Source organism: Haemorhous mexicanus, chromosome 2 (genome assembly GCF_027477595.1).
Source record: "Haemorhous mexicanus isolate bHaeMex1 chromosome 2, bHaeMex1.pri, whole genome shotgun sequence".
NCBI lineage: Eukaryota > Metazoa > Chordata > Aves > Passeriformes > Fringillidae > Haemorhous > Haemorhous mexicanus.
In genome coordinates, this window is record NC_082342.1 from 39,222,804 (window position 1) to 39,239,459 (window position 16,656).

Consider the following 16,656-nt stretch of genomic DNA (forward strand, 5'->3'; position numbering starts at 1 on the left):
TGTTTTACATATTACCTTCAGAGTGGGTTTTAAACTATTTGATGTCAAAAATAAAACCTCCTGTAGAAGCTTTTGCTTTTCCTTTTCCAGAATTTGTGGTTTCTTACCAGAAGATCTCTATTTCTTTTCTCTAGGGCTTCATTAGGATGTTTAGCATTGGTTACCTGATCCAGTGTTGCCTTCGGATTCCTTCCACCTTCCGGCATCTGCTTACACAACCATCACGGCTACTTTCCCTCTTCTACAACAAGGAAAATTTCCAGCTTGGAGCTTTTCTGGGATCTTTTGTCAGTATATACAAAGTAAGTTTATAGCATACAGAAATAACAAATGCTCTGTTTTTTATTTCACTTTTCAGAATATCTCAAAGAGCTGAAAAGTCAAGCTGCTTAATGGTACTGGTGCTGTTTCCTACAACATGTTACTGACAAATTTTATACTATTGCAGTAATCAAATTGTAAATAGAAAGCTATTCTTCCATTCTTTGTGTTTTTTCTGTAATTTCTAAAAAAACCTGATGGATTTTGCATCTTGTTTTCAAGATCAGGAGATAGAGAGTACTTCAGAGATAGTGAATTCAGATTTCAGAGGGATTTGCTGCTACACAAAAGCATTTTCATGCAGGCACAAGTAGTGACTGCAGTAGTGTCTGTGTTGCCAGAGAGAAGCCATGTGCAGATTTTGTTGGTTCACATATCTGGAATTCTTGCTTGACACTGAATAGCAGGAGACTGCAGAACATACAGCATGTAGCTGAGGAGACATTGCACTTAACTGCTTGCAAGTGTATCCTTTCTACCCCATTATAAGATGACAGATTGTGAACTGATATGCATTCATACAGCACTGTTGGAATTAATCAAATTATGTTTATGTATGCCAAAAGAGGCAAAGCACCTGCCCTAATGCAGAATAGCACTTCAGCACAGTGCAGTGCTGAAGTGTCTTTTGCACTTTTGTATTCTTAATCACATGGCTTTTTCAACTGCCACTTTATTTGCTCTACAAATTCAAGCTCATGCTGTATTATTCGGGGTAAACGTTATTTACTGAAAAATAAAAAAGGAAGTCTTAAAGATAAGTAAAACAGCACTTCACTTGATTGGTAATTAAATTGAGAGACAATAATTTGTAGGTTACAGAGTCTAAATTTTTTGATAGCAAAATGCAAATGAGCTGTTCAGAGTTTGCTTGAAAATTAAATTTTTTCTTAAACTTTAAGAAAAAAACCTTTAGAGAAGAAAAGAATTTAAATTGCAATAGCTAAAATGATTTTGATGTGTTTAAAGCTTCAATTGAGAGGTGCAATTCAGCCCAGTGGATACTCATAAAATGAGGGCGACATATTCTGACCTTTATTTACCATTTTTTAAGTACATACTCGGCACTGGTGAGGCCAGAGCTCCAATCCTGTGCTCAGTTCTGGGCCCCTCACTGCAAGAAGGACATTGAGGGGCTGGAGCGTGTCCAGGGAAGGGCAGCAGAGCTGGGGAGAGGTCTGGAGCACAAGCCTGGTGAGGAGTGGCTGAGGGAGTTGGGAGTTTAGCTTGGAGAAGAGGAGGCTCAGGGGTGACCTTACTACTCTCTACAACTGCCTGGAAGGAAGGTGCAGCCAGGTGTAGGTCAGTCTCTTCTCCCAGGTAGCAAGGGACAGGACAAGAGGAATTGGCCTCACGTTGCCCAGGGGAGGTTTAGATTTGATAGTAGGAAATCTTCCTTCACGTAAAGAGTTGTCAGGCACTGCAAGAGGATATCCAGGGAAGTGGTGGAATTGCTGTCTCTGGAAGTGTTCAAAAGGTGTGTGGGTGTGGCACTTAGGAATTTGTTTTAGTGGTGGACTTGGTGGACACTAGGTTAACAGTTGAAATTGATCTTGAATGCCCTTTCCAGGCTAAATGATCCTCCAATTCTATGATCTACTGTATGTTACTGTTTGCATTTCACAACTTACACAAATTTGGGTTGCATTTTATTTTTCTTTCAGTCTAAATAGGCATGTAGGGCAGCAAAGATTCTAGTCACTCAAAAAAATTAGACAATGGCAAAAAAAAAATTAAGTGCTTGGTGCATTTTGGATCCAAGGGATATGCAGTTCTGCTTTTTCAAATTAATGTGTTTTCCGAGTTCCAGAATTTATTGGATGCATGAGAAAATCTCTGGAGGTTTGGTATGTAGTTGAAAAAAACCTTTATCATGGGAAAGAGTCTAGCAAGTACAACAAATGAGGATGACATTAATTCAAGATTAGCTTTGGTATTAGATTGGAATTCATATAATCTGCTCTCCAATTTTGAAAGAAATGGCAGCAGTAAATTGAAAATTTGAGACGCTGAAATGTTATGGGTACTGTGTCCAACTCTCTAGATTTTAGTATCACCAGTGTTTTTAAAAAGCTTGTTCTTTAGTTTTGTTGATTTCTTGTGGTTTTGTTGATGTAATTTAGTGTTTCTTGATTACCTAATTAGGTAAAGATTACCTAATCAGACATAACGTATCTCAATAGTGAAAGTTTCTACAGCTCCTAAGAAATTGCAATGTGATTTTACATTTCCTTTACAAGACTCTTAAAATGGGAAAGTTTGCCTGCTCACTTATCAATTAAATTGCCTTTTATTGTAACAACCTTACCAAGAAGAAGAATGCATTATCCCTGGAAGTGTTCAAGGCCAGTCTGGATGTGGCTCTGAGCAACCTGCTGTAGTGGAAGGTGTCCCAGCCCATGGCAGGGGAGATGGAATGAGATGGTCTTTAAGGTCCCTTCCAACCCAAACCATTTTATGACTCCGTGATTATGGGTATTATCACACTACATTCTTCATTCATACTGTGTGCTATATGACTAGCTTATAAGGAATACCTGCAGTCTCTGTGTTGTAAGAAATAAGTAGGGCTAAGCCTGCATTCTCTTCACCTACAGGGAACAAGTTGCTTCCTGCGCTGGGTCCGAAACCTAGATGATGAGCTTCATGCACTTGTCGCTGGTGAGTCCATGGAAAGTTTGTGTTGCTTGTGTTGGGACTCTGCAAGTATTCCTCTTGTCTGTCCTCCCATCCCATTTTCAGACTTCTGTGATGAAAATAGGATTTTGTTCCTATTGCTGTGTACATCAAGGTTGTGTCAAAGTGACAGTGATGTTTCAAGTAGGGTCAAGGGAAGAGTTGTAATTAAAATTGTAAGGCAAATTCAGTCAAATGTGGAGTTTTTGGTCAGCTCCAAGGACAGTATATTATGGTGTGCATAAATATAAACTTGTCCTTTAATTTGCAGCTGTAGACATGTGAGATGAAAGTACTCACTCTTCCATATGTGACAGAATACACATTGAGCTCCACTGGGTACAAAGAAAGATGCTTTTACCATGAAATTTGTGTGGTGGTGAGGCCCTTTCCTCATGTGCATCTCTCACATGTTGGAACCACAGAGATCTCTTGTCCCACAAAAACCTGAGAAATTTGACAGTGTGCTCCTGAGCACTCAAGTACAGATTTGTTTCAGCTTTCTGAGACTTTCTCTTTTTAGTGATACAAACTATATTTGAATGGGCAGCAAAAGAACATCCCTGAACTGTGCTGTCTGTAGCATCAGAAATAAATAGTCCTGTGCAGTGTTTGTTGGGCTGACACACAACAGTGACCTTAACAACATAAATCACAACCTTAACAATGCTTTTCTAATTGTTACAGGGTGTCTAGCAGGAATTTCTATGATGTTTTACAAAAGTACAACTATCTCTATGTATCTGGTGTCTAAATTAGTAGAGGTAAGTTATTATCCTCCTAAAGGAGGTCTTCATTTCATCTATTTTTTCAAGGCAGAAGAAAAGAAAATGAATGTCAGGGGTTTTATCAGGCAATTCCAGTAAAATAGAGAGTTGTATGGTGATGGTGTTTCAGTACATGTGTGCCAAGAGGCAATGCTACTCATGTCTTTCCTACTTTCTTTTCTTTGACTAATTTTAAGTGTCCTTTATACACTAGTCTTCATGTATATTCTCCGTGAATTTTTTTAATCTCCTGACAACCCTTTGCTTTGTAGTTTTTGCAGATTTTTTTAAATCAGAAAGTTCCAAGAATGTCTCTTCGGCCAGAAACAGAAATCAGACCTAGTCTTTAATTGCAGATTTATTGCCAAAAGCTGCAGCTTAACTTCCTGCCTTTGTTCCCTTATTTTGGCATTCAACAGTCCAAGATAACTCAAAATAGCTTAGGTTTTGGTCTATAGCTGAAGTTGTTTGTCACTGTACTACAGCTGATTGAATTCCCAGCTTTGGAATGAACTTTGTTCTGATTACTATTCTTCAGGCTTGAACTATTTCTCTGAACTTGTTAAAATTAGGAGCCCAGGAAAAAAATACTTACAGAGTTTGGGTATGTTGATTATGCTTTTCTAACCAGCATTTGATTTCTTACTGTGGTTTTTCCAGAAAATGGAGACTTAGTCATGGTTAATTCCCCAACACCACCACTGGAACCAGTTGATAAGGTTCTCTCACTATGCATCATACATGAATCACTAATTTCCCCTGCAGAACTTGAAGGCCTTGTTCTCTAGTGATATTTATCCACCTCTATTACCAGAGCAGAATTAATTTTAAAGAACATAAAAAGAAGAAACTTTTTTTTTTGTTACACATAAAATGAAACATAAAAAGGGAAGATACTCTCTGTTTGTCCTCCTCGTTATCCCAGACGAAGCTCTGAAGGCAGTTCACATATTGGTCATATAAAGGCAAATCTGAGTTATCCATAATGACTTGTAGAACTCCAGTTGTAAAAAACCAGTATTATCTTGTATTGCTGATGGTTTTCTCTGGACATTGAGACATCTTGGCTATGGTGAAATAAGAAAAGCGCTGTGTGTTCTTTTTTTTATTTCTTTTTTTACTACTTTTATCATCTTATGCAAGCCAAGGGTAACTGACCAAAGAGGCGTGTGCTGCTTTGCAAGGTCAGGCTGTGCTCAGGAAAATAAACTGTACATGTTTTCTCAGAAAGTAAAGTATGTGATTTCAAGCTGTTTAAGAACAGTGAATATTCACTTTGTTGGAATAGTTATTGCATTGTTCTTTTGCTTTTTTAAAATGGAGAATTTAACAGAGCAAACTTTCCCCTTTTTATCTTTAGGTTCTGTAACACCCAAGCTGTTGCTAGTCTTGTTCTGTGCACTAATAGCCTCTTATTAGATTGATCTTGTGCATCATCTATAATCTGTTTTAATCAACACCACATTTTTGGGCATATAAAAAAATAGAAAGTTGACGTGTTTTTTTAAAAAGGTAAAACAAAAAAGTAAAAAGATACTTTGATTTTGTTTCATTCAACACTTTGTGTTTATTTTTATAGACTATATACTTCAAAGGCATTGAAGCAGGGAAGGTTCCCTATTTTCCTCATGCAGACAGCATCATCTATGCCATTTCTACATCAATATGCTTTCAGGCAGTAAGTATGTTCTCTAACGCAGCATGAAGTTCTTTACATCAAATGTTGAATGAAAAGAGGAGCACAGGGAGATAGTTCTGTAGAAAAGATGGTGAGATGTAGTGATTCACAGCATCATGCTCCTGTATCCTGGTTTTGAGTGTCACTGGGGGAAGATCATTTCTAGGACTCAGTTTCTCCTGTGCTTGTAACTGAATACATTATATAAAGCAGTGAATTCTTTGGAAAGAATATTAAAATGCACCCACCCAGAAGATGAGCATTAATGTATGAACTACCATGAGCATGTGAAAGGACAGTTTTTCAAGGAGGCAAACAGTATAATACAATATTTTATGTTTTTTAAAGTCAACTGAAAGTTTATACTCACTTAAATAAATATTGCCTAATTGAAAAAATCTGCAAAAAACAGTGAAAACCCTGAAGTGTTACATTTGACACAAGCAGTAATACTATTTTTTGTACTTCTCAAGTTAGCTACATGCCTTTAATCTCAGTCGTTTTATTGTCTGCATCAGCTAGAAAATCAACTTTTCAGTGCTACCCAAATAGCTCTACTATTCTACTACATCTCACGGTTTCTAGACCTTCTGCTGAAATATCCCTGCATATTCTCTGGACCATAACTATTTTTATTTTTTGTGCTCCCCAATAAAGAGAATATCAAATGACCCTAAAGCAATCTTCTGCAGTCTTGTGCTTAACAGGACGATTAAGAGACGCTCCTCCTCCTCATTCTTCCCATGTACTTGGGAATAGCTCTAAGTCTAGTATCAAAGTGAATTGATATTTTGGTGCTTGGGATGTGCCTAAAGGTCTCCAAAATACTCCTGTCAGGGACAATTGTGTGAGACTAACAGACAGAAAGTTCAAATGAGAAAAGAAGGGTTTTTTGGTTACTTAATAACTAGTTGGAAAACTAATCTAAGACTAGAAACAAATGGCTAGGTTTAGCAGGAAGAAGGAAGGAGAAATTAGAAAAATTATCTACGCTGAGATGTTTGTTATTCTCTATATTTCTAAGTGACCCAGAAAAGTAATGGAATAGAGAGAAGACATGGATTTTGGATGTATGACATTATTTAAGATAATGTAGCATGAAATATTAATATGACTACAAGAAATGGTGGATCACAAAATGCAGAATGAATAGGGAATTAAGTAGGAAGTAAATTTGGCATCCACTAGTCCAAAGTCATGTACGTAGGAATAATGATTGTTGTTGCTTTCTCTGCAATGAGATGTAAGTTAATTGTCACCACTGGTAAAATATTGTATTCTGGGAATATCAGTCTGTGCTGGTGGTGGTCATGCAAGCATTGAATTCAGCAGAGAGCAGTAAAAATGAGTTCCATAACAATCCTTTTGCTGATTTTGGCAACCTAATGTAGCAGATGAAGCTTTTGCCTGACACTGTCAGCTGGCTCTGACAGAATCCTCTCCTTGCAGGCTGTCATGGAAGTTCAGAACCTGAGACCTTCATACTGGAAATTTCTTTTACGACTAACAAAGGGCAGGTATGTACTCAGGGATGTGTTATGGCTTGTCTAAACTTGTCATTGATCACACTCAGCTTTCTGTGTCATTCACTGCCAGCAGCAGAGTGCTACAAGTACATGAGGGCTAATTTCCTGTGGATTTACTTTGCTTTTCAAATGGTTTCCAGTACTCTTGAAGTTCTTTGCTGCTGAAGTAACATTGCTGGGCTTAGTGTAATGACAGGAGCAGACTGCTCTAGTGAAGACTATTTAGCAGATGAGTGTTTTACTGGAAGCCTTTTTAGTTCACTTGGAGGGTGGGATGCTTTCAAGTTCCATTGGAACATGAAAATCCAGTAAACAGCTGTACGTGTTGAAGAAATCAGTATGTACAGTGATTGACAACATGGTATTACTGTGGGTTTAAAAGCATTACTGGAAATGTCAGAATATCTCTTAAGAATACTGGAAAGTTTCAGTTCTTTTTTTGTAACTGTTTCAGTTGGAAAAGGATTTTTTTTTTTCTTGGAAAGCTAATGAAAAATTTTCACTGGTCATAATCATAAATATACACTGTAATATCATAGTGGATGTTTTTCCTATTTGCTGCAGGAATCTAAAAAACTTTCTTTTAAAAATAGATCTTGCTGTAACTGACTTACAAGAATACAGTTTAGTGAAGTGTACACTGTTACACTGGTGCAGTGTGTGGCAGGAACAAGGCATCCAAATCTTGATCAGTTTATGAATGGGGTTATAAAAGGTAATGTTTCTTGTGACAACGAGCTCTCCAGGCTGTAAAAATAGAAGTGAAATCAGAGGCCAGTCCGTGGAGCATGTTGAACCTACACTCCCTGTGGCACAGTACACACGAGGTGATTGAATACATTGCAAGATTTAGTGGGAAGCTTTCCTTGGGATGCCTGGAGGAAGTCCTCAGGCAACCTCTGGGGCCATACAAACATGATACAGGGAATGATGTCAGTGCAGATGTCCAATTTTGGCTGCATTCTTTCATTTTGTACTAATCCTAGGCTTGCCTTAATTGAAGGAGGGGAAGGAACACAAGTTCTATTCTGCTCATTTATTTTATCTGAAGCAAATCTCTCTAATAGTAATTTTGACACTCTCTCCATAAAGACAGTTTCTTTTGACATTTCATATGCTTTTCATTCTATAATTGTGAAGAACAACAAAATGGAAATAGGTTGTAACACCCATAAAAATGGCATCCAGACTTCAGCAGGCAAGGCCACGGTTTGCTCTGGAGTGAGAGAGAACAGTAGTATATTTTGGTTTGACCTTTTTTTTTGTGGAATTAAAAGTAGAAGGAGACCCTTCCCCTTTTTCATAAGTTGCATTTTTGAAATACACTAACACAAACACTGTTAGCCACATTTTTCAAATGCAATTTTAAAAAAAATCTTTGTTGCCTGAGGTGAAAAACTTTCAATATCTGAGCAGTGCAGGTTGAAGCCTATATGTCAGAGATTTTGGTAAACTTTCATGATGTGAAATAATTTTATTTTTTCATAAGTAAGTGAGTTATGCATTCATGCTATCTTGTCTTTTCTTTTTCAGGTTTGCTCTCATGAATAGGAAAGTTTTAGATGTGTTTGGTACTGAAGCATCTAAGAACTTCAAGGATTTCACGCCTAAACTTGACCCAAGATACACAGTTGTGCCACCAGAGTTACCACTGGAGCTGTCTTGAACACAACAGTGTGGCTCGTCATTGAATGTGATCAGCATTTTGTCCTGAAATGTTAATTAACTTGACAGTCGTATATATGGAGGAGGACTAGGGCTCCACTTCAGTATTACTTCAATGAGAAAAGCTTTTTACCAATCAGAAATACTGAAGCTTTGCAGGGAGGTGTGGCTTAGTGATTAAGCCCCTTCCATAAGCAGAAAACATTTCTGGATTGCTGTAGTTGGTTGACAGTGTGGTAGAATCCTGAATGAATTAAACACAAATGAGTAATATATTTAGAGAAGAGAAGTAAAACATAAATATGCTTGATAATTTCAAAAATTTCATAGTTCATGCCAATAGAATATTTCTTGGTAAAACTAAAAGTAATTCTTAATTTAGAAATGAAGACAATTGGCATAGTTTAGGTCCAAAATTTTACCTGATCTTAAAAATATTGCACTCTGGTGAAAATGCCTCCCTGGTTTTTCAAATTGCGTCACTAATTTGTCTCAAAAGAGCCACCACCCCCTCATTAGTTAAAATTAGGGTATTTTTTCACAGCTGTGGTTGCAAAATAAGGCATTCCTTAGGAAAAGAAAACGCATATTGATTCAGAAATCACATTCCAGGGCTGTAAATTCCTCTGATGACACAGATAACAGGCAAGGAAAACAAGAAGGCAGTTCCGGTGGCTGCTGTGTGCCGAGGAGCGCGGGTGTGGTGGTCAGCATCTGCCAAGTGGAAAAGGACACAACTGGCAGAGGAAAGAATGAAATGTTCCAGCCTCTGAGATGATGCTGGAAACAGCAGACAGTTACAAAAATAAAAAAAGCCAAGAACAAAACAAAACAAAGCAAAACACACACCCACCTCCCCCCTCCCCAGATAAAATATACTGAAGCAAAATGTTTATTTTTGAAAGGGTTTGACATTGTCACCTTAGATGGCATCGGGTTGTTTGTTGGGCTGCAGCACCAGCCAGCATTTCAAGCATTTCTTTGGAAGAGAACTGACCCCTGAGGTTAGGCTGTTGCAGAGAACAGTTTTGACAATCAGATTAATAGTCTTTTTTCCTTCTAATTGGTGAAGAGTGCTTTTCCACTGGGCTCAGACTCATGACTGGCACAGTTACATTAAATTTTATATGGTACTCAATGCAAGCAACTACCTACACAAAGTCCATCTCATTTTTACTGTACATATTTCTGCAGATTTGTGTTCCAAAGTGAAACCGTGACATGCTAATTTCTCTTTTTTTTTCCCTTTGCTTTTTTGAGCTTCTTAAATTATAACCCATTCAGGTGGTGCTCAGTGGTGTTCGTTACCCTAGAAGTTAATGAGAAGATGAACTATATTAACATTCAGTTGAAAAAACTGAAAAGAAGCAAGATGATCCAGGGAAATTGCAGCAGGTTGCATGTATTTTAAAAACAACAACAAAAACAAGAAGAAATCAGTGTTTTATTGGAAGTCTTTATCAGATATATGAACTGGACTAATTAGTAGACTCTTTGTCTTGTAACTCTGTAATCCTACCCCAGCCATAAGCATATTTTAATTCCAATTAGCTGAATTTCTTAATATCGAACATACAGTCATTTTTATCAAATATATTGTCATGATAGTTTTACAAATCTGTGCACAAAATCTGCTTCTTCATCAGCTACACCAACAGTGATGTTTTGTCACTGTTACTAAAGGTGCTTCATCCTTTTAAACAGTGGTTGTCCAATTTAGTGTGAATAAAGTTCTGCAAGCTAGTTTGTATGCAATATTTTGTTGCTTGGAATTATATTAGATTTCCTCAAAAGGAAATAAAAGTTAATTGAACAAGAACTTTAAAAGGATTGTAAGAGATTTGTAGTGTTTTTCCACTGGAATATGGTCTAAAGTATTTGACCTTGTAAAGTCTGAGAAGTTATATATTTTAGGTGGTATATTAGAACTCACACAATATATTATGAATACTTTCTAGTGTAACAATATACCATTCTCAAACTTAAAGATATTTTATAGATGGATTAAGTTTCTCCACTGGAATGACAATTGGGATTGTTTCTCTATATGAGGGTTTTTTTGGGAAAAAAAAAACCAAGAACTACATCTCAGCAGCTAAGTAACAGTTTTGTCTATGTTTCTTGCTTCCAAAATTCACAGTTGTTTCAAGTTATTTTCATGTAATATAAAGAGAAATTTAAAAGATTTAAATTATTTTTATTCAAATTGAATATATGTAAGAGAAAAAAAAAAATAAAGTCCTAATGTTCTTCCCAATAATAAACAGTTGCTGCTTTAAAAAGTGACTTTTTTTGGCCATGTTGTTAATTAGCTCTCTGGAGTTGTAAGTGAAATGAAGTCATAGGATCATACAATGGTTTGGGTTGGAAGGAAAGGCAGTCTAGTTCCAAAGCTCCCTGCCATGGGCAGGGACACCTTCCGCTAGACCAGGAGCTCAGAGCCCCATCCAACCTGGCCTTGCATGTTTCCAGGGATGGGGCAACCACCATCTCTCTGGGCAACCTGTGCCAGTGCCTCACCACCCTCCTTGTAAAAAGCTTCTTTCTGTATCTAATCCAAGTGGGCTCTCCTTCAGTTTGCAGGCATTAGCCCTGGAAGTGATTCTTGGCGGTGAAGGAATGCCGGGAATGTGACCATGCGTTTCAATTTGTTGCAAAATAAAGTCTTAATGCAATGTCAGTGAAGAGGTAACAGCAGAGCTGTTCAGCTGGCAACTTCATCATGCACTTCCGTGGGTAATGAGGTGAGGTGATGTTACTGTTTCTTTTTCAAACCACATGTCCTGATGTGTGGGCAGGGAAGAGCCGCACAGCCTGAGCTCTGCCTGCTATGTGACAGTCGGGCTGCATGTGACTGAAAGGCCAGCGCTTTCCACCTCCTGATGGTCCTCATCAAACAGACACCATCTGATGGTGTCTCTTTGATGACATCAAACTTCCTGCAAAAGTTCTTTTTGCAAAGAGGAATGCAGGCGTAGGCTTGCGCAGGAGTTGGTAGGAAGTGGTGGGTCAACCTGGAATGTCCCAGTTCTGCAGTAGAGGTTTGGGTGTCCTTAGGGAATCTGCTCAGGGCAACAGTGCTTGGCTCCCTGCAGGCATCTCAGGAGGCTGCTGCTTCTTCACCCGTGGCTCCCAGAAACAGGCATGGCCTATGGCTTAATTCTTCATCCCTCCCTCACCTTTGCTTATCCCAGTGTTGGGTCATTCCCCTTTGCGAGTTTCCCTTCCTTTTTTCCAAGCCGCTGTGCTTTTGCCTATGTTTGAGGACATGGGAAAGGTTTTTTCCAGATTCCTGATGACATCTCAGGTAGAAGAGTCTGCTGTGGTCTGAGCCCAGCCTTATGCTCAGATTCAGAACAGCTTCAGTTGCCAGCTCTGTCAGAGACAAATATTTCTGGACAAATGGTCCTTGAGTTTGTGTGCACTGAACAAATATTTCTGGACAAATGGTCCTTGAGTTTGTGTGCACTGACGAGGAACAAAAAGGTAGCAAGAATATCTGTGAGGATTATACTGAGGTTTTACTATTTTGAGGATGTTTTTTTACACCACTACATTTGACATGGAGGAGGAGGCAGGGCCCAGGCTTTCTGTGTCTGGACTCAATGGTTTAAGAGGTCTTTATCAACTTACGTGATTCTACACTAGTGTCATGAGTCCTTGCTGTGGTGCAAAAGCACAGGACTAGAGGGATGTAGCAAAATGCACTTCGGGTCAGTGAAGTCATTTTGGTGGCTGTAGCTTTGTGCCTAAATATTGGTCCGGAGGTTTCCATTTCCAGATTGGTTTTTCTCTCAATTTCCAGGGGGAGGGTGCCTCACAAGTCACTTCCTTTGACAAAACCAATACATTTTCTCTCACACCTTTGAGAATGCAACAGAAAAATATGACACTTTTCCTTAAGCTACACGGTTGCATGGGTTTTCTTACTATTTAGTAGCAGATCCTGGATGTTTTATTTATCCTGTAGATAACAGTAATATTTAAGGCAATATTTTTTCCCCCATAAGAAGCTTTAAATTGCCATTGTGGATATACTGGCAAAAGCACCCAGTGCTCTTCCTTGCCTCTAGCCACACTGAAATGGGATCACTTCTCTCCAGACACAGCACTCACCTTTTGCAGCAGATGGATTATGTCCTTCCATCTCCATCAAACAGGACACCCACTTCACCAACATGCTACTTTGAATATGGCAAGCAGAAATGTGAATCAGAGCACACTTTAATCTCAAGGACTATTTTTTTTTTTCCCTGGCACAGGCCAGGGAGATTTCCACTCGCTAATTAAAACGGAGAACAGTCAGAAGAATTTTAAACATTACTGCCAAAATTTTATGCAGGGTAGAGGAGTCTGGTTGGAAATCCAGGCGAATGGTTAATCTCCTCATGCTGGTGGAATACAGTGGATGTTTTTTCCCTTCATCTGCCACAATGGAGACATAAAAAATGCTGCTGGCTGTTGAGCAGGAGCTGATGAGACTGTTCCCAGGCCTGCTTGAAGTTTACAGAAGACCTGATCACACAGGGTCAGGAACAAAGGCAAGGCTTTTTTTCTGTATTTTCCTAGTATTTTAGAGTGAAAGCCTACTTTCACATTACAGGCAATAAAAACTTGCAAGAAAGGGCAAATTGGGCTGGGATGAACAGATCTGAGGTGAGAGTCCCACCTTGAAGTGCTGCTGATTGCACTGCATTGATCCAAACATAAAAAACCTAGTTCTAAAGAACCCAGACGTGTTGGTTTGCTCTTTGTCTATTGGCTGTAAAACAAATGAAAAAGAAAAGAAATTTTTCCTCTCACCATGACATGTAACTCAACTGGGAAACTCCTTTCCTTTAACCATTTACATTAGTTGAAAAAGTGACCAAAATGTCAGCTCTAACTATACCCTAAGGCTTAAAACAGACATTGGCTCCTGTGGTGCAGTCCTTAACCCATTGCCATCACTGCCGCCTGGGTTTGAGACAGTATTATCTGTGCATTATGTTCACCTAGAGGAGCTGTGGGCAGTGTGCAACGAGGGACAGTCACTTGGACAAAAGTCATCTTTGAAGGCACAATGTCCTTGATTTCCCAGCTCACTTAGCAGGGGCAATGAGGAAATCCAGTTGGTGTCTATAACAGTACAGCTTAATCCTTTGCAAGATCACAGGGACAGCAAGGAGGTGTCCTGGAAATCAGCAGGTGTCCTGTTCAGTCAGGGGCTCTGTCCTGCAACCGTCAGTGAAACACAAACTGCTGTGGATCCCCAAAACAAAGCAGTGTTGCTCATGTAGGAGATGTCAGGAAATGAAAAAGCTGGTATGTGCCCTGATAGCTCTACTTCATGCTTGCAGGCTAACAAGGACCAAAGACATCACCTGTCATATGGGTTTTTCTGTGTGGAACCAACTTCATCTGCCCAGACACAGCCTGCTGGAAGCCAGGCAGGAAACCAGTGGCCACAAGAACAAACTTGAGATTGTTAAGCCCAAGGCCACTCACCACCACAGGCTTCCTCTGATGCCTTGGAGGCGGTTTCTCAAGTCCCTGCTGGAGTCAGCCAGGGACTGGGCAGATTAGAGCAGTCCCAGCAAAGGGGACCGAGCCAGACTGGCTGCTGCCATCAGAGCTGTGCCCAGCGGCTCCCCGCCATGTGCAACATGCAGAACAAAGCTGCTCTGATGGAAAACCTCCCCTTTGATGGTGCCCTTCCCATGCTGGCCTGCCTGGGAACTCAGCTCTGTGCAGTCTCTGATGGTCAGCTGTTTGTGAGCATGACTTCAGGCTTCATGTGTCTCTGGGAAAGAGGGAGCCTGGATAACAGCCTTCACAGTGCCCCTGTGGGCAGCTGAATGCTGAAGTCTTGCTCACCTCAGCTGGAGTTCTGCTCACCTGTCTGTCCCCCTTCAGCTGCAAGGTCCTCATTCGACCCCACGGTAACCTACAGCTGATGAAGATTATCTGCATCCCAGCTCCAGGGCATGTACGCTCCAAAGATGATCCAAGAGGGAGAGCTCAGCCTTTTTGCTCAGCCAGGAACAGCAGTAGTGGGGCTGCCCTTCTTAGCTGAGGATGTGTTTGGCTTTAATGCTGGCTTTGATCTGTACACAGACAAGGGTGCTGAGCAGAAATTATTGCTTGCTCCAGCAATCATAATACCACTCAGCATGGGATTAATTTTTGATTCCATGAGTTAGTTTAAAATTATTTTCCTGTAATAAGTTAGAGTGGGAGGAGAATATTCTCACAAAGATGAGACTGAGTCCAAATAAAACAGCGTGTGTAGCAATGCGAAGTGCTTTTCCTGGGAATCTGGGGGGGCTGAGGCCATGTTTTCAGACGTTAGCTCAGAACCTTGGAACAAATCTTTCTTTGAGCTCTTCATTCTTAAGAGTTTGCTGTTTAATAAGGGAAGAGTGACCTTTTGCTGGCTGTGTTGGGCAATGCTGCCCAAGACTTGACAATAAAAGCACTTTATACTATCATGTATAAGCAAGAACTTCCTCCCCTCCTGTACACTCCCTCCTGCAGTAGTTGAGAGCACAGACTAGTGACTTAGGAGTATCAGTCTCCATTTTTGGAAGTTCAGCTTCAAGTCGTGATTCTCAAAATCCACCTGAGGTTCAGTTTAACTTGACAGTAGTGTGCTCCTTTCAGTTGTGAAAACCTCCAAGGACCATCTGTGCTGCCACTTCTGGATGGATTTTGTGAGCTGTGATAATGCTGGGAAGCCTTCTGCCTCCCACATGACCACAGGGATGCAAGGGTCCCTTTGCCAAGGCCAGTCCCCTAGGGCAGCCACTGACCAGAGGGAATGAGGTCTGGCCCATGTAAACTCCTGGCTATGTCCCAAGACCTGCTGGCTGTGTACTGGTTGGTGCTGGCCAACAAATGTCAATTTGTCAACAAACAAATTAGCTCTGAGAGCTCACCTTTTCTGTCCTAGCAACATCCCCTGGCACCCTTCACTCTAGAGGTATGGATGTGGCATTGATGCATGGGTGGAAAGCTGCCCAGTGGAAAAGGCCCTGGGGTGCTGGTGACAGCAGCTGAACATGAGCCAGCAGTGCCCAGGTGGCCAAGAAGGCAAATGGCATCCTGGCCTGGATCAGCCAGGGTGTGGCCAGCAGGAGCAGGGCAGTCTGTCCCCCTGTGCTCAGCACTGCTGAGGCCACAGCTCAAATCCTGTGCTCAGTTCTGGGCCCCTCACTGCAAGAAGGACATTGAGGGGCTGGAGCGTGCCCAGAGAAGGGCAACAGAGCTGGGGAAGGGTCTGGAGCACAAAACCTGAAGAGGATTGGCTGAGAAAGATGGGAGTGTTTATCCTGGAAAAGGAGGCTCAGGGGGACCTTCTCACATTCCATAATTGCCTGAAGGGAGGCAGCAGCCAGGGGGGAAGTCAGTCTCTTCTCACAGGTAAAAAGCAATGGAACAAGAAGGAAAGGCCTCAAGCTGTATAAAGGGAGGTTTAGATTGGATATTAGGAAAATTTCTTCACAGAAAGGGTGGTCAAGCATTGGAACAAGCTGTGGAAAAAGGCAGTGGAATGAATCACTGTCCCTGGAAGTGTTCAAAGTGCATGTTGGTGTGTTGCTTAGGGTCATGGTTTAGTGGTGGACCTGGCAGTGCTGGGTTAACTGTTGGACTCAGTGATCCTGGTGGTCTTTTCCAACCTTAATCATTACATGATTCTTTGAGGAGGGACAGGGCTTCCCACACCTCCAGCGCTGCCAAGGGGCTGCTGCTGCACAGAGCAGAGCAGTGGGAGGAGAGGCACGACAGCCTTAGCTGGAGGACTGACAAAGTTTTAGTTGTGATTTAGACTTGTCAAGGCAAGGCTTTGTGCCTTTGTTTTCACAGGAAGTTTCTGATTCCCAGTTGTCGCTTACTGCTGTTAAAAGGGAGGAAAGTGACTCATGGAGTTTCCTATTGGCCTGAGGAGATATGCAGGGAAATGACTTACTAGGGACTGCCCAGACAGCCAGCGAGGGAGAAACCAGGCAAAAAGGTCTCAGATTCATTATCGTGGCTGCAAATT

General features: G+C 40.7%; 1 protein-coding gene across 1 annotated transcript in view; it reads left to right on the forward strand.

Annotated features, from left to right (window-relative positions):
* TMEM135 (transmembrane protein 135) overlaps nt 1–10,915 on the forward strand; it is a 159,638-nt gene extending 148,723 nt beyond the window's left edge. Inside the window, exons 10-15 of the mRNA XM_059838523.1 lie at nt 135–302; nt 2,919–2,982; nt 3,685–3,761; nt 5,344–5,442; nt 6,892–6,959; nt 8,502–10,915. Of these exons, the coding sequence (XP_059694506.1) occupies nt 135–302; nt 2,919–2,982; nt 3,685–3,761; nt 5,344–5,442; nt 6,892–6,959; nt 8,502–8,634 (609 nt within the window). The 3' untranslated portion in view covers nt 8,635–10,915. The remainder of the gene's footprint in view (nt 1–134; nt 303–2,918; nt 2,983–3,684; nt 3,762–5,343; nt 5,443–6,891; nt 6,960–8,501) is intronic.
* Nucleotides 10,916–16,656: the final 5,741 nt, after the last annotated feature.